Source organism: Chelonoidis abingdonii, chromosome 2, assembly GCF_003597395.2.
Source record: "Chelonoidis abingdonii isolate Lonesome George chromosome 2, CheloAbing_2.0, whole genome shotgun sequence".
In the NCBI taxonomy this organism is placed as follows: Eukaryota; Metazoa; Chordata; order Testudines; family Testudinidae; genus Chelonoidis; species Chelonoidis abingdonii.
In genome coordinates, this window is record NC_133770.1 from 84,065,291 (window position 1) to 84,087,783 (window position 22,493).

Below are 22,493 nucleotides of genomic sequence, written 5' to 3' on the forward strand. Positions count from 1 at the left end.
AAATGCTGACTAGTTGTAGACAGCATGTCTTAATGCCACCCCAAATGTAAACAGATGCAAGCTGCTTTCTGCATAGAGAGAATTGGCGAGTAATACAAAAACTCTAAGGCCAATGCTAGAAACTTCCTAGTTTGAAGGAGAAACTTAGGCTGAACTATTATGTTATTGCCACTGCCCTTAAAAGAAAATCCCCAAGAAAGAGGAGTGAGTTTGAACACAAATCTAGAGTGCGTTCTGCAACTGAGACGGTAAGGACTCAGAGTCTTGGTTTTCCATGATTTGGTTGGGGAGCAGTTTGCAGAGGAAGGAAGAGGAGAATTTTGGCAGTTTCCTCTAGAATTACATGCAAGTACAGGAGCTTGATCTGCAGAGTCAACAGTACAAACTGTACCAAGGAACTTTTTGAATGAGTGTTACACCGAAGTACATTTCCTGGGGGAGGACTCCTTCCCCTTCTCCCCTCAGCAGTATCACTAGCCTACTTGCAATGAGCATTGGGAAAGGATTTGCCTCATAAGAAGTGTCAGGATATCTTCAGTATATTGAAGTATGTGCTGGAGAAGAAGGATGTTCTTGTCCTTAAGGCATTGGATTAGGACTAAGGAGATCTGGGTTTTGTTCTTGGCTCCGCCAGAGACTTACTGTCACATTGGAAAGGTCACTTAATACATGTGCATTAAGTATTAAGGGTAAATCATTTTGCTCATATGTAAAACTTCCCTACTCCATAGACATGGTGTTAAAATAAAACAAGTAGGATTTGGATACATTTATCTTTTGGAAAACCCATAGAAATCTGCAACCGGACTTGTAAATTCTACCTACACATTTGCCTGGGGCTAGTAATTTGTTTTTGATAGAAAAGAAAAATCTCCTTAAGATATTTTTCCCTGTTATCATCAGTCACCAGGTAAAGATAAGTGAGTAGATGCTGCTGCTCTTAATAAATAAATAATAATTAATAATAAATAATGAGACCACCTACCTCCTGTGTTTGGGCTGGTAAGTATTCACAACTATTTTGCAAGGGTGACAACTGTACCAATAGAAGGGCATTTTTAAAAACAATTATTTGTTATAACTATATATTTGAATAATGCACAAATATGTTTACTAATCTTTTTCTAGACTCCTCTTCTTGAAACAAACACATAGTTCTCATTAATATTAATAGCAGTTCTGCACATGCATCAAAAGGAAGTTAAATCTATTAAAATGTGTAATGGTAGAAACAAATAGACAATGTAACAACCTCAAAAGACTTGCATGTTATGACAAATCCAGAAAATCACCACTACTATTAATCTTACTTGTTCTGTTTCTGGTATAACGTTGCAAGTGCATCCAGTTCACGAGCAACCCTGGGATGTTCAGCTCCATAAGCATTTTCAGAGATTTCCAGAGCCTGCTTATATAACTGCTCAGCATTTCCAAACTTTTTCCACTGCACATATACTCCTGCTAACTGATGGAGGGATTGTGCTACCCTGGGGTGATCTGGATCCAGTGCAGTCTCCCGAATTTCCAGAGAACGCTGCAGAGGAGCAACTGCCTGTAATAAAGAAGTTGAGAATGTGACTAGAGCAGGTAAGATAATGTACAAAAAACACTGCAACACAAAACATCTTATCAAGCACATGCTTAAATTTTTTGCTTGCTTGCTGTTACACGGTATTCCCTTTGGTTACTAGATGCACTTACCTGGCTGAGAAGGCCTAGATCTTTTAAGAATCGTCCCAGAGTTTCATAAAGATCAGCCAGACGGATCATACTTTCCTCTCCCTCACAGCTTTTCTCATATTGCTTTAGAGAGTCAAAATACTCTGCTGCCATTGAACTCTTATCTTTTCCAACAAGTTGCCAGTAACTCAGTAATTCTGCAAAATGCCCCCTGTTTTAACAAGAAAAGTAAGAAGTACTAAGAAATACAGAACACCAAATCTCCGTGCTCAGAACCAGTTGGATGGCAGGGTGCAAGGAAGGGGGAATATGCATGTCAGGAATTTTCCCTCATGCTGCAAGTGGCTGCAAAGCAGCTCTGTGAAGGCTACTGTAGTCCAGCAGTCAGAATGACTATGCAGCACCTTATTGGTCTCCCAACTGTGAAGCATGGAAGGACACAGGGTCTCTGCATGACAAGGGATTCACTGCCCTGCCCCTGGTGCACCTACACACTACCATGTTCAGAGCACCCACGAGCAGGGTTCACGCTACACCAGGATATACCGAGGTGCACAAAAGGGATCAGCTGCAATGGAACAGCACTGGTTCTCATGCCTTGGATGCTTTGCAACCAGCCAGCCAGGCAGCGTATCCCATAAGCGGTACCTCACTAGATCTTGCCATATAACTTTATACTTCGCTATTTCTCACTACCTTTTTGGTTAGTACCCTTCAGCCAGCTTTCAGTCCCTGCTATAGAGTTACATACTGGCCTCGTTAAATTCCTCCCCATATTTGTGCATTTTATCATTTCTATTATTTATTTTTTAAACAAAACAGTAAAGACACTTTATTTCATGCCTTTATCTTAACACTAAACCATTTCAGTATGTTTATACATACGAAGGCCCTGGCTACTCTCTTACCTTTTGTAAAGATTCTGAGATACAAAGAGGTTCAGGAGACACTTGTGTAGCTTCTGCTTGTTGCCCTGTTGTTGAAAAAGCCAAGGAAGTTCATCGGCACTTCTCCAAGTCACTCTGCCTTGACTAATGGAAGAAAAGCAACCAAAATAAAATCCCTTTCCATTCTTAACATTTAAAATTATAGGACTTGATTTGGAAAATAGTAATTCATACAACTACATGGACAAACAACCAGTTAGCCTCTTAGATCACCAATTACCTGACTTGTGTATGCAATTTCCCACCCTCTTTTTGTGAAAAGGAGGTCTATAATATGAAACTATTAACTACGACTTGAATCAAAGATCCAATGTCTGTCTGACTCTTTATAGATTACAAATTATTAACAGATCTACAAAACTCATGAAACCCAGGGTAATACAAAAACAAAATGTCCCCAAGTTATCCTTAGACTGGTCAGCACACCCTCATTTACTGACATGTTTTCATGCAAACAGATGTTTTAAAAAAGGGCAAACCCTGTACCCTGTGCATAGCCTGAATTTCTAGGCTGTGTGCCCAAATGGTCCATGAGAGCTGAGGAAGGTATTGTTTCCTCCACCACGCATTGCTCCTGTGTTCTCAAGCCTATAGTACCTGTGTTTCCTCTGTGTCCCCCCCTCCCTGGCAAATTAGTATGGCTATAAAGACTATAACATTTCTTGTGTTCTGAGGAGTTCTGAAATACCTTAGCTGCACGGTGAAGTAGTCTATTAGTTTTCCTCTGCAGGTAGAAATACTATTTTGACCTTCTTCCATGTATTCTAGTCTCACCGTTTCCCAAGCCTGAAAGAGAGAGTTATAGTCATCAATATATGTCTGTTACATACTAATAATGCATGGGGCTCCCTACAAGACACAAAAGGGAAACAAGGATCTTGTGCTGAGGAATTTTAAATCTTTTTTTTTTTTTTTTTTTGCTAAAGGGATCTTCAACTTGAAAGCAAATCAATTTTTAAAAAATGAGTTAAGAGAAGCTACAAAAGCCCAAGGCATTTAAGAAGAGGAAATATATCATATTGTGGGAGAGGGTGTGGGGAAAGGAGGAAGCCTGATATTTATTTTTCTCAGTAACAATAATTTCATTGGGTCTTTCATGTTCCCCTTGACCTTGGAAACTGTAACTCTTTTGGTTGCCACTAACATCATTGTTCTCAAATAGCCTCCCAGGCTTTGCAGGGAAAAGGGAAGATAATGGAGGTACAATTGATAATGTATATTTACTTTTTGTGAAACTAATGAAGTTATACATTGTTTATAGTATAGTTGAATGCCAACAAAGTACTAAATTAGGCTAAAGCTCTTAGATTTATCACTTGCTTAAAAATTATCCTCCTCCTTTCCCCTTCAATTCTGACTTGATTTTTAGTAGACAATATTTTCTAGGACCACTAGAGTTAACAATCAATGAGAAAGCAACTTTTGAATGCTGATGGAGAACAACATTGATCATCCTGGTAAGAATGCTCAAGGTAGCAGACACTGACATCAGATCAGAACTGAAGGGAGAAAGAGTGGGAGAGAAGACAAGCATATAAACAAAATTATGTAGTTTAAAGGCAATCTAGTTAACCACCAGAGCTAGAAATTAATGCATAACTGGCAACTTGGGAATCTCCCGCTTTAGTCCTTTAGACTAGCAGTGCTCTTTATCACTGGTCCCGGGCTTAATAAAGGACTGGTCCTGGACCTTGGAGCAATGAATGTTTTATTCCAAGCAGGGAAAAAAATACGAACACTTAGTACGGCTTTGCAACCATTCAAATAGTCAAGAATAATGCAGGCACAAAAAAACCCACAACACTTTGTAGACTAAGTCAATGACAATTACATAAAAAATTAAACAGATTTATATAGTAAGCTTGTGTGTCTAAGGTAAGGCAGCGGGCCATACTGCTTTGATTTACCTTGTTGTAAATCTAGAGAAACATAAGTGGATTCAAAGTTACTCTTGGAGTTACACCAATGTATTTAAGAGCAGAGTTTGGCGAAATATTTCTAATTTAGTGGAGTATTATTTGCATATGTCTAAATGTATGGAATCTTACCTGGAGGTGCTGAAACTTCAGCAAACCACAGCCATACGTCAGCATACACATCTTGTGCAGACTGTGTACTAGAGAGGCTAACGTGACACAGGATAGTTCGGGATAAAGTTCCATCAGCTCTGATTCACTCACTCCATTGTGGCTAACACTGATGACACAGAGAACCTGTGTAGCCAAAACATTAATGCTTTCATAAGTTTAACAACTGCTCAATGAGTAACTCAGGTATATTGAATCCCAAGACAAATACTGAATGCCAGGTTTTAAAACATAATATAAGCTTCCTTGATACATTTAGTACACAAAGTACATAGTACAGTTACCAAGGGTGGGGTGGAAAACATGCTTCACAAATTAATTCCACCTAAAGATCAAGTTATGGATGTACAATTCAGGCAAAATTCTGCTAAGTTACACTGGTGTCAATCTGGAGTCAATCTTATTGGCTTCAGTGGAATGACTGAATGATTTATACTGGAATAAATAAACGCAATACTGGGCCCAACATGGCTTATAAGACAGTGACTTCAGAAATCTTTCCAAAAATATACAAAACCATGTCTCTAGTGAACATTGTTACCCAAGCATTCTAGAAATATTTATGTAGTTTTACCTTTAATACAGTAACTGGTTTCAAAAATAGGGACGATTTAGATTGGAAACATTATAGAAAGGATAAATTATTCATCTTTGGGGTTCCCATATAAGACTGTTACACAAATTTGTCAATTTCCATTTTACTACAGCAAATTAAATACATATTTTATCCTTCAAAAGGTGTTTTGTTGAAGCAATAAGGGAACTTCAGAGATTAAAGTTGTTCGAGACGCTATTCAGTACAATATAAATATCATAATCTCATAAGAACTACATGAACCAAAATTGCCTGCAAATACAATTATAAGTATTACTTCTTTCACGTTCTGAGACAAATTTGTCCCTCATGTAACTTCAGTGAGATGGATTTGGCTATTAACTTTTTTTTCCTCTTAGAATAACCCAAACATTAGATACTAGCTCTTGAATTTTGTGGATCAATATCTTAACAGAAGGGCAACAAGATGGAGCACTACTTAAGTGCCTACTATAGACCACCAAATCATACTAGAGAACAGGATGACTGGCTCCTTAAGCACCTATCTATAAAGTATAGAGGAAAAAAAAGCTGTTATTATGGGGACTTCAATTTGAGTGACATATGGTGGAGGGCTCATGCTGCCAGTTCTAAAATGTCCTCAGAATTTCTAAAAAAGTTACAGATGATTATTTCCTAATTCAAGAAGTGTTTCATCCAACACGGGAGAATTTTGTATTAGACATTTTCTTGACTGAAAGGAATTGATCACAGAACTAAACATTTGTGGTTACTTGGTTTAAGTGAGCATAGCTTGATTATATATGTTAAGTGCAGAACCAGACACAGTCCAAACTAATGCTATATATATTTGGCACTTAAAAAAAGGCCAATTTCACACTACTGAAAAGTCCTCAAATATTTTGTTTTTATTTAATTCACAGAAACTCATCCAGAGGAAAGGGAACATGTTTCTTCCAACAGTTTCCATTGCATTGTTTGCTTACCTCTCTCATAAGGTGTTTGTCTTTATCGTTCAGCATGGACTCCTGAACTGATCTCAGAATAAGTCCGTACAGTGATACTGTATCTTGACACTGGAAACACTTTTGAAGGATTTCATCAATATTTCCTGCACTTCCAGCACTGGGCGAATGGACAAGATTAGCTTTTTTAATATGTTAAATTTGACAACCACGAAGTGCATTTAAGCTATTAAAGATCTTCATCTTGTGAAGTGCTATGTGCCCTCAACTCCTACTGGCTTCAGGAGGTGTGCAGCATCTTGCAGGATTAGAACCCAAATAATTTAACACCTGAACACAACTACCAACATATTCCATAAGAGTCTTCCTTTTGTAATAAAAAAAAAAAAAAAAGCAGCAATACCTTTACTTAAGCAGGCAACGGAATGAGAATAAGATTATATCACATAAAGAGACAGAAACATAAAACTAGATGCTGCTATTTTATTTATAGAATCATAGAACTTGAAGGGCCCTTGAGAGGTCATCTAGTCCAGTCCCCTGCACTCAAGGCAGGACTAAGTATTATCTAGACCATCTCTGACAGGTGTTTGTCCAACCTGCTCTTAAAAATCCCCAATGATGGAGATTCCACAACCTCTCTAGGCAATTTATTCCAGGTGCTTATCCACTCTGACAGTTAGGAAGTTTTTCCTAATGTCCAACCTAAACCTCTCTTGCTGGAATTTAAGCCTATTGCTTCTTCTCCTATCCTCAGAGTTTAAGAACAATTTTTCTCCCTCCTCCTTGTAACAACGTTTATGTACTTGAAAACTGTTAGCATGTCCCCTCTCAGTCTTCTGTTCTCCAGACTAAACAAACCCAGTTTTTTCAATCTTCCCTCACAGATCATGTTTTCTAGACCATTAATCATTTTTGTGGCTCCTCTCTGGACTTTCTCCAATTTGTCCACATCTTTCCTGAAAGGTGGCGATCAGAACTGGACACAACACTCCAGCTGAGGCCTAATAAGCATGGAGCAGAGTGGAAGAATTACTTCTCGTGTCTTGCTTGCAATACTCCTGGCTAATACATCCCAGAATGATGTTTGCTTTTTTTGCAACAGCATTACACTGTTGACTCATATTTAGCTTGTGATCCACTATGACCCCCAGATCTCTTTCCACAGTACTTCTTCCTAGGCAGTCATTTCCCATTTTGAATGTGTGCAACTGATTGTTCCTTCCTAAGTGGAGTACTTTGCATCTGTCCTTATTGAATTTCATCCTATTTACTTCAGACCAGTTCTCCAGTTTGTCCAGATCATTTTGAATTTTAGTCCTATCCTCCAAAGCACTTGCAACTCCTCCCAGCTTGTAACCGCTCCCAAATTAATACTGTTATTTGCAGGGGCAGCTTCAGGCCCAGGCACGCCAAGCATGTGCTTGGGGCAGCATGCTGCGGGGGGGCGCTCTGCCGGTCACCAGGAGGTTGCCTTCAGAGGCATGCCTGCGGAGGGTCCTCTGGTCCCACGGCTCCGGTGGACCTCCCGCAGGTGTGCCTGCGGGAGCCACGGGACGGGCGACCAACAGAGCTCCACCCGCAGCATGCCGCCGTGCTCGGGGCGGCGAAATGTCTAGAGCCACCCCTGGTTATTTGATAACGTGTGTCTCCAGTAGCAACTAAGCAACTAAAAATAAAATATTTAAATAATAAAGAACAAGCAGCAATTGTGAGCCACCAATCACAAATGTCCTCCTTTGGAGTCTCTAAAGTGAGACTGATGGTCTTTTAAAAAGATATGTGCTGGATCAGCCACAAGTTGCTGTACTCAGTTATGTTCTTTGACACAGTAGTGAGGATGAATCCTCTCTACCTGCAGGAATTACAGGGTGAAATCTTATGTCCTGTATTACGCAGGAGGTCAGACTGGAGGATCATAGTGGTGCTCCCCTGGTCTTAAAATCTTATGGATTCATCTACATGGCCTCAAAGTTTGGACTATGTAGATGTGAAGTGTTCCACTGTAACTGTCCCATGTGGACACTGCTAGCGCAAACTAAAAGGTACTTCGTTCACATTAACATAGACCTGTTTGAAGAGGAATACGTTAATGTGCACTAGCTACCTTTCAGTTCATACTAGCAGCAGCATTCTCATGGTGCACACTGAAGTTTACACTCCCATAGTCCACACTGCAGTGCAGTGTAGACACAGTCTAGGATGCAAAGCATCAGGCACATCCACCCACAGACAAAGCACCTCTCAATATAAAAGGAATACTTCCCAATTAATATTTAAAAAGGGAATAAAGGGACTGACAGCTACAAAAAGAAGAGTGAAGCAAAAAGATGGAGAGAGACCTGGATTTGGTTCCTGGATTCAGAACAGGGAGAGGATAATATACTATATTCAGATTCAGTGGGTACCTAAATATTTAGCATCAAAATGGGATAGACCATTAATTCTGTGTAGTGCTGCTTTCTTTTCTTTCTATAGAAAAATGGGGAAGATAATTTTCTATTTTCTTCTTCTAAAGCTGTTTCATTTCAACAAAGAATAATTCTTTTTCACTTGAACGTTTTCTGATATGCTGACAAAACAATTTGTATTTTTAAAATCCACAGACTCGCACAATAATGTCAGGCCATCTCAACTTACCAAGCAATCATTTTGCCCAAAAGAGTGACATACAAAGCATTGCAAGTTGTGGCAGAACGACAGTGTTTCTCAAGTTTCTTCTCCTAAGAAAAGTGTTTAAAGAAACATTATAAGCCAATGTAATATTAAGCACTCTGAGGAGTTAAGGATTTGACACTAAAATACAGATTGTGGATGTTAAAAAAGCACATCATGACTAGTGTGAAAAACACTGTCTGTTTTTCCGTGATGTGGGATATATGTAAGTGGAGGCTTCCTTTCAAGTTAAGGATCAAATACGGCTAGATCATCTCAAGAGATGATCTGCACCTTGTTAGAGTCAGGCTCCATGGATAGGATTCAAAATGGCTTCCTTGCACATGTCCAAGCATTTTTACTGCAAATACATATTATACTAAAACAGGAGGACATATCTGCAGAAAGATGGGTAAAAGTATAGTTCCTTTACTAGTAATTTATACTATTCCATCCATAGGTGCCAACTTTCTCTGGCACCAGTGGGTGCCCGTGCCCCCCAGCCCTCTTCCCTGCTCCTGGCCCTGCCCCAACTCCACCCTTTCCCTGCCCCTGGCCCTGCTCACATCCCAATCCCATCCCCAAAGTCCCCGCCCTAACTCTGCCCACTCCCTGCCCCTATTGGATCCCTTCCCCAAATCCCTGGCCCAACCCCGCCTCTTCCCACAGTGTGCTGTGTTCCCCCTCCTCCCCCCACTCCCTGCCCCGTGAATCAGCTGTTTTGTGGCGCAAGCGCTGGGAGGAAGCGGGGAGAAGCATGGCGTGGCAGCACGCTCATGGAGGAGGCAGAGGTAAGCTGGGACAGGGCAGAGAACTGCCGGTGGGTGCTGAGCACCCACAAGTTTTTTCCCGTGGGAGCTCAAGCCCCAGGGCACCCACAGAGTTGGCGCCTATGATTCCATCTGAATTTGGTGCTATCAGCCTCTAGATAAAAATATTTACACCAATTCTGTGTAAAATGGCTATGAGTTAACTAAAAAAAAACAACACATTTTCCTGGCTATTGAAACATTAACAAAAATAAGCTTTTGTCAGCTCGTTTTACTCTTCCACATCTTTATAAAAATTTATACTAGACTCTAGAGTGAAATACTTTCAGCAGAATTACAACAGACATACCTGTTCTTTGGTCAGTTTAACATCTGCACAGCTACATTCTGCACTAATGAGACGTTTCACATCTTTAGAATTCAATGGCTCAAGATGAAGAGTTGGCCACAACCTTTTAGTGGGAGAGAACAAAATTACACTAAAATCCAGCAAAACAGTATGCCAAAGAAAAGAGACCTAACTACTTGAAGGGGAAAAAAAGCAGATACTAGTGCAGAAATCTGAAACTACATTCTTCTGCTATGAAAGGATTTTAATACTACAAAGTCACATTTGTATCTTTAAACTTGCCCTAAGACGGCTGACTACATCAAAGTACTGGAAGTCTGCAAGTGCACATGCCTACATTTAAGATGCATTATAATATGTTCAGTGGGGAAAATCCAAATCCAAAATTCCCACCGACTTCAGTGGGTAAAAAATAAGATTCAGATTTTATTCTGCAACGTGTATATATATGTATAATAAGTATATTCAAACCCAGGCTACTTTGAAACCTCCCCAAAGAACAACATACCTCCATGCCTGAGGACATGTTTCCACATTCACAGATACAATCACCCTTACATTCACTGGCAGGGGATCTATCAGCCATTTCATATGTTTTTCAGCTTGCTTAAAAACAAGTTTCAGAACATTAATTAAAAACAAAAGCCACAAATCACTATTATCTCACTAACTGTTCAGCCCAGTGAAAACAATCTTCATTGCTTCCATTCTCTTAAAATTGTTCAGGACCACATTTCTTATATAGAGCCAAACTCCCCTTTTTATGTGCACTAGCATGGTGACAACTTAAGTAAAGCAGTTAGCATAGTATCATGTAGACTCTCATCATCTACAGATTGAATACGTGACCTGACCCACAAATCAGTCCATAATTTTGGATCCACCCCCAGCAGATAATGCAATGAGACAGATCAAAAGGCAACGTGCTCTGGCAAATTCCAGAAATACCAAGTTTTATAGATAAATCAAATGACAATTTAATTCATCTAGTAAAACTGCAAAATATTTTCTACTTATTTTCTCTCTCATAGTAAATTTATTGTTTTACTGTCTCACTGTCACTACTAGCCTGATACATCACTCCAAGTTTATTTTGCACTTGTAAAGGCCAACTAGGTCGGAAATGTACCTGTATTTGGTCTATAGAGTCAATAATTATGATAATGCTGCCTTGGTGACGAGCAGAAAGTTTTTCCAACCAACGAGGAAATTCTTCCAAGAGCTTAGCTGGATCCAGTGTTAAAGGTGACACTAACCAAGAATGCTGCATGAGCTGCAAAATTATAAACATGCATAAAAATATTGCATCTTAAGAAATGCTTAAGGGAGTTGGACAGAAAGACACAGGTGGACAGAAGATAAAATCATTCACTCCTGGGGAGCTGATTTCAAACAAGTTCATACAAAGTTGTTTTCCCTTCGCTGCATATAAGGAGCAAGACATTTTTTTAAAAGGAGAAAGTTTTTTGAAGTTCTTAAATATTTAATTTTAGATGGACAACGTGACGTTAAAAATCTCATGGGACCATCTGAGGAATAAGTGTGGAAAATGTATAAATAAAAATGTGTAGGCTTTTAACAACACAGGAAAGAGTTGAATTAATCTTTCTGAAGGGCTCAGTCCTGTGCAGCCCTGAGTGATTTCTTCTAAAGATAAAGAGAGCTCAAAACCTGGCAGAATCAGACCTCTCATTTATTCCACACATATCAGACATGTACTTCTAAAACAAATTAACATAGAAGAACAATAGTCTAACTACAGTGTGGTGTCAACTGGCAAATGCAGCTTCAGGTTTCTCAATGCACAGACAAAACAGATGCCACCTGCTTCTTTTCTTGGCCACATGGCAGGAAACAGTAAAAGAAGCTTATGTGGCTTTCTTTATAAACCATCAATATTTTTCATCTGAATCATAATTGATGACAATGTATTATGAAAAGCCTCAGAGAGGATATTTTAATTTATTTCTGATATATGATCAACTCAACAAAATGGGGGCAATCACCATCTGTATCACCCTGATTTGGTACAGCAAGGCCATAAGAACTTTAAATAGATTCATACACACACGCGCGCGCACACACACACACAATGAATAATGCTATATGTGCTAAACAATAACTAGAGTACCTTTAAAGTAAGCCGTTTAATTATTAGTGCAGATTCTGAACTGGCAGACATCGGCCTCCCAACAAAGTGATAGAGAATTAGTGTGTTTGGTGAATGCTTCTGTTGCTGTTGAATCCTAATGGGACAAAAAAAAAAAACACCAAAACACACACACACACATTCCCAATAGCCCATATTTTTGCAAATATATTCTAATTTCCAATAAATATTATTGTAGATTTGTCAAATATAATTATACATTTTAGCTTGGCATGTGCAGTATATACATAATAAAATAAGTCAGACAATTAGTCATCCATAATTAAATATTTTACCTCAGAATTTTCACTTTTGATCTCCATTGGACTAGAGGGATTTTCAGATACTCACTACATTCACAGAACACAAAGATAAAACATCAAAAAGAGGAGATCCTTGGGGGGAGGAGACGGTAATGAATTCCCCGATGGCATCTGCATTCAGGTGTTACTAATCTGAATCCTGTCAGTTTATTTTATGGCAGCAGGTTCTGTTGTAAATCATGAGAGACTGCAAGATGCATTTCTGCAATATGTTTCCGGATTTGGATCCTCCCTCCCATTTACCTCAGCAGGGTGACTCAGTGGAGGTGACACTTTCTCTTGGAGCCACCACCACCCTCATTCTCAGAACAGTGTACAGACCCCTGTGAAGGAGTTGAGGTTTGGGGTTCTCCGTGGCACTGTCCCCTGTGGGTTGTAACTGGTGCCTAGAGGGGAACAACTATTCAAGTGTTACTAAAAACAGAACTAGACTTTACAGGATGCTTTTCGAACTTCAGTATTTTTCTAATGCTGGTTTCTCCTGCTACCAATCCAGTGTTGTGCTGTTCTTGTTTGAAGTGTAATTTTAAAAAAGATTCACCATTTTTAAAAATACCATTTTGACAGGAGAAGAGATTTGCCAGAGCCTGGTCCTCCAGACACAAGAAGAGGTGGGATGGGTGCTGGTGCTGCCACTAGATCATTTAGACGTTCATAATACTGCAAACACAACAATTTAAGTTACAATGGCTCCAGTATTAAAAAAATACATATACGAATTAATTAATATACTGATTAACGCATCCTCCAAATATTTAAGCACACACTCAACTTTAAGAATGTTTAGTTCCATTAAAGTCAAAGGGACTGAGAGTAAAACAAAATATACGGATACAGAAACAAAGTGGTTTTGCTGTTGCTTTTTTAATGGGGAAGAAAGAATGGAAAGTGCTAGAATCACTAAAAACTACTATTTAATACCTCTTCCATAAAACGTTTTAAAGCAGAAAATAATTTTTAAAAATTAGTTTGGGATGAATTTGCAGTACTAATAAATGTGACTGAGTAGTGGCACTGGTACAGTAAGACTACTACAAGAAGGCATGCAATTCCCCCTGCACCTCTTTTAATGTACTGCAGTCTTGGAGTGCCAGACCCCAGTGGTGTTCCAGACTTGTGTCTCACGAGAATGTATTATCAACTGGACTAAATTATTATGCTGTGGTTTTATGAGGTAAGCAAATGTTCATTATGTACTAGAGTGAGACAAAAAATCATTTTGACGCGTGACAAGGCAAATTCGAATGTAGACCTCCGAGAACAGTGGTTAGTGCATTAGGTTTAATTCCCTGCTGCATCACAGACTTCTGTGTGACCCTGGGCAAGTCACTTAGCCTCTCTGTGCCTCAGTTACCCATCTCTAAAAAGAGGATAATGGCACTGCCACACAGAGTGTCGTGAGGATAAATACAGGCACTCAGACACTATGTTGAAGGGGCGGGGGCGCATAAAAGACTAAGATAGATAGCCAAGGACAAAAGGATAGTGCTCTAATGTTCCATGTCACTTGATCATATGGAACTGGCTATTTTTAGAAGCTGCAAATTCTTATAGAGCCAGAAGTACAGAATACTATGAATGAAGAATAGCAGAGCACAGTCCTTACAATTCTAAGGAAAGGAATTCTCTCTGTGTTTACTTTTTAATTTCCATTTCTAAAGAAAGTTAATCAAATTTACTGGAAAAAACAGCATTCAAACTTGTCTCTGTTCCAGCTTTCATCTCTATTGGAGGCAGCACAGCAGACGGTGTCAGGTTTGCCAATAATGTATGGGACACAACATCTGTCAGTGGGAGATGGACAGTTTTCCAGGACTAACTCCTCACATTTGATCCCTATCATTACATTTTTGCATTGCAAAACCTCATGGAAGAGATTCTCTCCCGTTACGGCCTAGCCCCTGAGTGCTGCTGTGGCAGTGTAGAGGAGCCATAAAAGTCCCTGAGCCCGGGTTCCCTCGGTACAGGTACTGCATTAATTCAATCCTTTTTAGGTGTATCTGGTTTTGACACTCCTAGTTTTACAAGGGCTTACAGGTGAGGCACCCCAGGAAGTACTGAGCATTTCAGTACTCCTTTATTTTTAATGTTACTATGTCTTTCTCTCACACAGCTGTCGGCTCACTTAGGTTGTAACTAACAAAGAAATTATACTACTTTAACTATTCCCATATGTTGTTAAAGTGGTGTAACCCCCTAGTGTGACGGCATTTATAGGTGAATGGTAGCGCTTATTCGTGTAAAGGGTGGAGGAACAGCTACGCTGGTATAAGGCACCTTTTTGCTGCTATAACTCGAAGTTACATTGATTTAACTACTTCAGTAGAAAATTTATACCCTTAACTGAAATAGTTCAATCAATACAAAAATTGTGGCTAGACCAGGGCTTACACAGGACTGCTCGCGAGTCCTGGAACGGGGTGCGATCACAGTGCATGGTACAACAGCCATTTTGAGAAGCTCCAGGTTGAAGAGCAGTTCAAAGACAGTCCAGGGAGGACTGCTGTAATTTAGAGCAGTCCCCTCAACTTCCTAAATTACAGCATGGGCCATTTTGGTTCCCAATCAGCCCAAAATCCCAGGGACAAAATGATGGCTTATAGCCACCTTTGCCCTGCTTTCTCAGAGCTGTGCTTGTGCGTGCTGCATCTCCAAGAGGCGCAAGCATACATTGTCAGCCAGTTCCTCTAGGAAGCATAGCACAGCATGAAAGCACACCGACCTATTCAAAAAGCAACATAACTCCCCACCAGAGGCACTTTTCACAGATTCCTCTAGATCGGGGTAGGCAACCTATGATACGCGTGCCAAAGGCGGCATGCGAGCTGATTTTCAGTGGCACTCTCACTGCCCGGGTCCTGGCCACCGATCCGGCGGGCTCTGCATTTTAATTTAATTTTAAATGAAACTTCCTAAAAATTTTAAAAACCTTATTTACTTTACTTACAACAACAGATTAGTTATATATTATAGACTTATGAAAAGAGATCTTCTAAAAACATTAAAATGTATTACTGGCATGCGAAACCTTAAATCAGAGTGAATAAATGAAGACTCGGTATACCACTTCTGAAAGGCTGCCGACCCCTGCTCTAGATATATTAATTCAATCCTTTCTAGGTGTATCTGTTTTTGACATTCCTAGTTTTACAAGGGCTTACAGGTGAGGCAGCCCAGGAAGTACTGAGCATTTCAGTACTCCTTTATTTTTAATGTTACTATGTCTTTCTCTCACACAGACTCAGATACATTAAAATTGTGGGACTATACGATAGTCTTTTCATTATCCAATTCCAACAGACCTCATTCTCTGTACTGAGACAGGGCTTTCGTTTGCTTCAAAGAGCTGTTTGAGGCCTTTCATTTAGGCTTCAAAGTATGGTGTGTTACCCACCTTCTAAGAGAACCTCTTATTTCTAGACGGCATGCTATCACGGCAACATTTCCTCCAATGGAGAAACAAGGACCATTTCTTCATCAAGGACACTTTAAGACAGACATAACTGGCATTGTTCCAGAAACAAAATATGTCATCTCTCGAACACATATGGTCTACTCTAGCCTAAGGTGTGAAAGCCCCAAGGTTGTTCTCAAACATAGGTCCTTCCATACAACAGCATCACTGCTGCACATGAAACAGACGCAGTTACTTCCCTTAATCAACAGACATTTCTATCTGCTTACCTTCTCAAATCCTAGTTCACACGTCGAGTTAGAAGCCTGCTGGAAAGCTTCCATCTGTTCTTGTTCATCATGTGCATCCCACAGTACATCTCCAAAAACTTCCTCCTCGGGTGCAGTGGATTCCTCTTTATTACCCAAATCCTTGCCTTCTACTTCTGTGCTTTCACAGCCAAATATATCCTGTGTAAGAAACAAATCACATGGAAATATTGTAACTTACTCCTTAAAAGTATATGCTATCATTGCCCTTACTTACTCCTTAAAAGTATACGCTATCATTCTTTCAACTAGGCAGTGGGCACCACTTGCATGTCATTTTGAATTTACATTTGTGGCATGAAATGTATTCCATGTAATATGGGCTGCATACCATACTGACACACACTGGACAGGACAGTTTTTATGCACTATATCCATTCCCGCTTTAGGCAACAACGCTGGGGTAGATGAGTGAATTCTATTCATGTCAATGGATCTGTGCCCATTTACGCCAGCAGAGAATGTGACCAAATGAGTCCTAGTGACACTTTATACTGAGATTTCAAGAAGCTGCTTTCAGTTTTCCCATGATGGAGGTTGCCTACAGTAGCATAGTTCTTAAACTATTTTATTCGGTTGTGGCTTTCTTTACTTCCAGGTATTAACAATGCTGAAACATATGGAGGTCTTTGAATTTTGACAAAACATCACTCATTTGTAGTGAATATAAACAGATTATTAAATAGACTGTGGATTTACTACAGCGCTTGCAGAATATTGGCAATATGGCAATTTTGTAAAGCCCCGGATGGCACTGCCCCAGAGTCTATCATTCGAATTGTAAGCAGGAATGTGCAAAGTAGCTTCTCATGTGGAATACATGCATCATGTACTCTACCTGTTTAATGATCTTTTCCACACAATTATAAGTTTCATACGCTCCTTCTTCCACTCCTCCCATGTGATCAATGAGCTGAAAAAGTTAATGACAAAGTATGAGGCAACTCTGGGATTGACTGTTAAACACAGATGCAGTTACTGAGGCATGTAGATATGAAATATATCCAAAGCTTATATTCTTTCCAGACCAACATTCGCCACCTTTCAAAATGAAAAATACTTTGGAGACTTACCCTCTGGCACTGTAAGACACAATTTAATTTAAAATTGAGATGCTTCCACCTCAAAGATACCTTGAGTGGAAAGGAAGGCTTCACAATGAGCTAGGACCCAGGAGGATTCCCCTCTTGGCTCATAGAAGTTAAGAGACGACATATGGAGAATGATTTACTAAGGCAGCTGCGTTTCATTGCTAATGCAGGTGCCTGTAAGAAGAGGTCAGCTTCCAAGGGAAGATGGCTGCCAGGAGAGTGTACTCAAGCAAAGCCTGGAATGCCTTGTATGCTTTAGAGGATTGTTTGTTGTCCATTTCCTTATTTGAGTAGTCAACCCACAGGCAGTAGGAGGAGGGGACTTTGAATCAGAGTTCCTTTGTTTTGAGGATATACAAAAAAACACTACAGGAAAATGCATCATTAATGATGTGGTTAGACTATTTCTCTAACTGGAAAGTCCTGTACAATGTAATAGGGATTTAGCATATAATAATTTAATAGTATTCTATGGGAATTACAGTATAGTATAGAATTTAAACAGAGGATGCCCCTTATATATACACACCTTTTTTTTTTAAATCATTCCAAAGAATTCTATAGGAGGGTTGTTTTTTCCCAGAAGATTATCTAAAATAATATAGAACAGTTCTTTTCTATTAAATCTTATAGGATTTTTTCCATAAGGATTCTGTAAGAAATTTAGAGACAAATTCTGCTCATTTGCACCCCTCTGTACAGCTGAGAATAAAACTTTGTTCAAGTTTCTGTACAGGCACAGTGCTCAAATTTTTACATCTACACTTTCATAAAATTCAACACCATACACCTGTTCACAAAAAGATGTCATAACAAAGGATGTGTTACGCAATTTCTTGTCATATCTGAAGTTACAAGTTTTATGCTACAAAATAAGAGGACAACAAATCTCTGAAACATAACAACCTTCTACATGTTGTACCTTTGCTTTGTTCACATAACAAACTTGCTCAGTTAACTGCTGCACAGGGTCTGAACTGACTTTGCCATCTTCTATTCTGCGGTAAATCAGCCGGGGCTTTCCTTCAGGATTTTTCAATAAGGCTTCTTCACAGTCCTCCAGCAAACAGCTAGATTGGAAATCAGCAATTTTGAACTATATTACACTGTTGCAGTTCACAGTTCAATTAACATAAGCTCTAAGGATGGGTTTCAGTGCAAAATCTAATTGAGAGAGCATGCCTTTTACCACGGAGGCAACCAGACACTTAAACAGAGGATATCCAAAGTCTGGGCCAAGAAAATGGAGAAAAGTTCTCTTGCTGCTAATTGGACTGTAGATATTAAGATTCTTTCAGTAGCAGATTTACACATTATTGCTTTTTTAATTCAAAAGTCTATTTTCTACAAACCCTCTCATACTGGTACTCAGATTAAAAAGTACTAGTTCTGCATTAGCTTTTCATACACATGAGAACAGAGTCACAAGTCATTATTAACAAATGTATTGACACACTGTCATCAATTATTTGAATGTCCTATCCTGCTCCCTAAAGTCAAAGGAAAAACTCCCTTTGTCCTTATTAGAAATAGGGTCAGGATCTTAGTTAAGGCTCATGAAAATGGACAAATTATGCTCCCATTTTGAATCTGGACAGTGCACTGTACTTGTAAGAAGGAATATGTATATTTATTCCGGAAAGTTCTGCCTTGTGAATCTATTATGCTACATACAGAGCCAGCCTCAAGGGAGACAAACTAGCAGATAAGTGTAATCTTCCTCACATGAGGCATTATAATTTTAATCTCACTTTTTGTACAAAAAAAACTATTTAAATTAATATTATTGTCAGCAGGGCCGGCTCCAGTGTTTTTGCCACCTCAAGCGGCTGGCGGGGTGGAGGAGGGGGAGCCGTGATCAGTGGCACTTCAGCGGCAGCTCTCCCGCCACGGCTTTATTATTCTTTGGTGGCAATTCAGAGGCAGGTCCTTCCCTTCGAGAGGGACTGAGGGACCTGCTGCCAAATTGCTGCCAAAGAGCCAGATGTGCTGCCGCTCTCCGTTGGCCGCCCCAAGCACCTGCTTGCTGCACTGGTGCCTGGAGCTGGCCCTCGTTGTCAAGAAGCTCTCCATTCTTCTTTGAGATGTATTGTCCACATGGATTCCACTCTTGGTGCACATGTGGCCCATGCACGCAAGATTGGATTCTTTTGGCCAGCAATGTCAGCAGGGCCTGAAACGCTCTCAATATCTTTGCATTGCCCCGCACTTCTCCAAGGACATGAAGGGCAGAGCAGACCCAATTTTCCCTCAGTTCTTTTTTACCACCTGTGCCAGCGAGATGGAACCCCTGTAGTGTCTCTGTGAGCCTGCTTCTTTGCACACACTGCTAGCATTAGATAGTCAGCAGTATTATCAATTAGCAAGTTGTTAATTAGCCTTTTGCCCATTAGCAAAAAAACCCTTTTTTAGTCAGATATTTAGTCTATAGGCTAGACGTCCCACACCCAAACAGGGGTGCTAGCAAAACGGCAAAAGGAAAATCGCCAGGATTCAAAACCTAACCCCTTGTGTGACAGTTCAATGGCACAGAACAACAGACACTGTAGGTACCTTTTTTGGTTTAGGAGAGAGACACATTCCTGACTGATGTTCCATATGTTGCTCTTTCTCTAAGCAGACTCAAAAAGCTAGAGAAGCCTCATCCCAATTTCCTGACCAAAGCTGACAGAGTTCTATATGAATCAATTTATTCATCTCCCAGTTTTCTTCCTCAATCCTTGCTCAACTCCAAAGGCAGCTAAACTTCAGACACTTAATGGAGTAATGTCATAGTTCATTAAAAGGCCAAAATTAAGACTATTCCTGGCCCCTTGCTGATAAAAAATTATGGGTCAGACAATATCCTGACAGAGATCATCAAAACGGCTGTCCAACTGTATAAGGACATATTGAAAATGATGACTCTATGCCCATTATTTAGTATTTTCACTTCTAATCCCTCTTTTCTTCCTCCTTCATGGTATACAGCCAAAAAGAAAAAAAGTCCAAGCTGCAAAATAGAAACAATCACAACTGAATTGTAACATTATCTTCAATTCAATACTTTTGGTTTAGGAAATTATTTTTCTTCTAGTAAGACGACCAATTATCCACTGTCGAAGTGAAAAGCACTGCATTACTAGCTGTGATAAAACATCATGGATTTAGTCAATTACATCACGACAGGCAAGGGCAGGACACTGCACTGAAGAGCAAGGAAATTAACTGAGAAGTGACTTAGGGAGACAAAAAGAATATGCGTCCAAATAAAGCAGAGCTAATATAGGCAGGTGAATAGACAGATAAGCAAATAAAAAATGCAGCGGATGTTCACACATGCCATCTCTAATTTCTACGATTCTATCACTGTAAACAGCAAAAAGCTGTTCTTGGAAAGCAAGAAATTTGCACATTATGATGGCTCTTTTATGTTTTATTTTAATAGAATCTAGAGCCACAGGAACAGGGAAACCTCAGAAAGAAGCTGCTTTCTCTTAACTGTCTGTGCTAGAAAATCTAAAGTCTGAAAGAAGATTTGTTAGAAGAAACTAGCTTAAAAAATGCTGTACGTGGAACGCTGCATACATGTTAATAAGCTACATGTTGTACATAAATTATCAGTTTCTCTTTGCTTTGTCACTCTGCAAAACTATTAACTTACCTTGGCAAAGTTAAATGTATGAACAAAATAACTAAGGAACTTTTCTCAATTTCCCATTTTCTCACAGCCTGGAAATGATTTCCATTTTCTACTGGAAAATGAACAACTTGAAAGAAGTACCCCATTGTTTCACATATTCTTTGAAGTTTTGGTGAGTAGTTCTGAAAGGAAATTTAAATAAACTGACCTTTATTATTAATTACGTATTTCAATAAGGACCTATTAGTAAACCCAATTTCTTTTCAATATAAACTTTCTTCCACTGAAATCCTTAACAAAACTTCCACTGATTTCAATGGATCAAGATCCGACTCCTAAACCTTTTAAGAACTACCACAGAGTTTCAATGAACAAGTATCAAAGGAGAAAAATAGAGAATCTTAAATTAATGATTAACTAACATAACTTTTGCACTGTTCTCACCCTAATGAAGATGTCCACTTCAGGCTGAGTCTCATCTGTATTAATGAGATAGCACCTTACTGTGTTACTCCACAGAGAGTGGGAAAACAGTGGCGTGACCTGCAATAAACTGGCAATCGCAGCATCCCAGTCACCTGCAAACAATATACAAAGACACAGGTCTCCTTATCTTGTTACATCATATAACAGTTTGCATCAATGCTCTCCTAACACACCCTGAGGAAATAATAAACTTCATTTTATAGAGTATCTTTCATACTAATATATCACAAAATACTTCAGATTTAATTAAAAGTTAGATTTAAATAATATGCAAAATTATAAAACATAGCAAAACATAACAGCTGAATGTTAAATATATTCACATTACATATCTATTATCATGTTTCTTTTAAAATAAGTGTTTGTGAAATTTAGCCAAGCTGATGGCTGCTGTACAAAAAAATTAAATCTCTAACAGGAGTAATAAAGATGCCTGTGTAATTAGATGCCTAACTAAGCAATTTTTAGTAAAATACTGCTGCTTCAAAATTTATTGTAAATATACTAAGCTAACAAATGTTGGTGGACTAATAGGTAGCATAATTCTTTACATAAAATGCATTGTTCTCCATGTGTACGCTGTATGTCAATTCAGCTTCTCATAGAAAGCTTTAAGCTAATTCTTTTTTTAGCTTCTCATTTTGTAGACTAACATTACCTATGTTCTGATTAGTTTCAAGGAAGCTGCTTGACATGGGAAAGTCTTAACACTTTAGCATTTCTGAAAGACAATATGTGTAATTTTGTATTTTTATGAGATCTCTAATAGCTCACTATAATCTTGTAAATTCCTGCAAATGTATTTTGAAATATGAAACACCATTTTTCTGATAAGCTGACTACTGAATTACTAATGGTCTCTTGAAAATGTCAAAAAAGTGACCTTTCACTAGTAGTGAAGTGGTGTCACAAAACGACATATGGAGAGAAACTCAAAATTAAGGATGATAAATTACTTGTCTGAGTAACTAATCTGAACTGAGTCTGCATCACAGGCTAGTATTGAGATTAAGGTAGTGAGTCAAGCCAAGTTAGAAAGTGTTGTTACTAATTACAAAATACTGGATTTGATAGAGAAATCAGTGATAAT

At 39.1% G+C, this 22,493-nt stretch overlaps 1 protein-coding gene and 1 long non-coding RNA gene across 2 annotated transcripts in view; one reads left to right on the forward strand and one right to left on the reverse strand.

Annotated features, from left to right (window-relative positions):
• Nucleotides 1-22,493, reverse strand: part of NPHP3 (nephrocystin 3) — a 51,247-nt gene that overhangs the window by 21,592 nt on the left and 7,162 nt on the right. The window contains exons 5-21 of the mRNA XM_032805867.2: nucleotides 21,362-21,495; nucleotides 20,939-21,099; nucleotides 18,218-18,365; nucleotides 17,043-17,117; nucleotides 16,166-16,345; nucleotides 13,038-13,141; nucleotides 12,141-12,255; nucleotides 11,139-11,282; nucleotides 10,518-10,615; nucleotides 10,010-10,112; nucleotides 8,876-8,958; nucleotides 6,257-6,395; nucleotides 4,676-4,840; nucleotides 3,316-3,413; nucleotides 2,589-2,711; nucleotides 1,702-1,891; nucleotides 1,311-1,552 (exon numbers count right to left, since the gene is read on the reverse strand). Coding sequence (XP_032661758.1) covers nucleotides 1,311-1,552; nucleotides 1,702-1,891; nucleotides 2,589-2,711; nucleotides 3,316-3,413; nucleotides 4,676-4,840; nucleotides 6,257-6,395; nucleotides 8,876-8,958; nucleotides 10,010-10,112; nucleotides 10,518-10,615; nucleotides 11,139-11,282; nucleotides 12,141-12,255; nucleotides 13,038-13,141; nucleotides 16,166-16,345; nucleotides 17,043-17,117; nucleotides 18,218-18,365; nucleotides 20,939-21,099; nucleotides 21,362-21,495 — 2,302 coding nt within the window. The remainder of the gene's footprint in view (nucleotides 1-1,310; nucleotides 1,553-1,701; nucleotides 1,892-2,588; nucleotides 2,712-3,315; nucleotides 3,414-4,675; nucleotides 4,841-6,256; nucleotides 6,396-8,875; nucleotides 8,959-10,009; nucleotides 10,113-10,517; nucleotides 10,616-11,138; nucleotides 11,283-12,140; nucleotides 12,256-13,037; nucleotides 13,142-16,165; nucleotides 16,346-17,042; nucleotides 17,118-18,217; nucleotides 18,366-20,938; nucleotides 21,100-21,361; nucleotides 21,496-22,493) is intronic.
• Nucleotides 1,538-21,515, forward strand: LOC142046332 (uncharacterized). The gene is made up of 3 exons (XR_012655239.1): nucleotides 1,538-1,587; nucleotides 21,006-21,089; nucleotides 21,437-21,515. It is a non-coding gene; the product is annotated as an uncharacterized LOC142046332 (long non-coding RNA).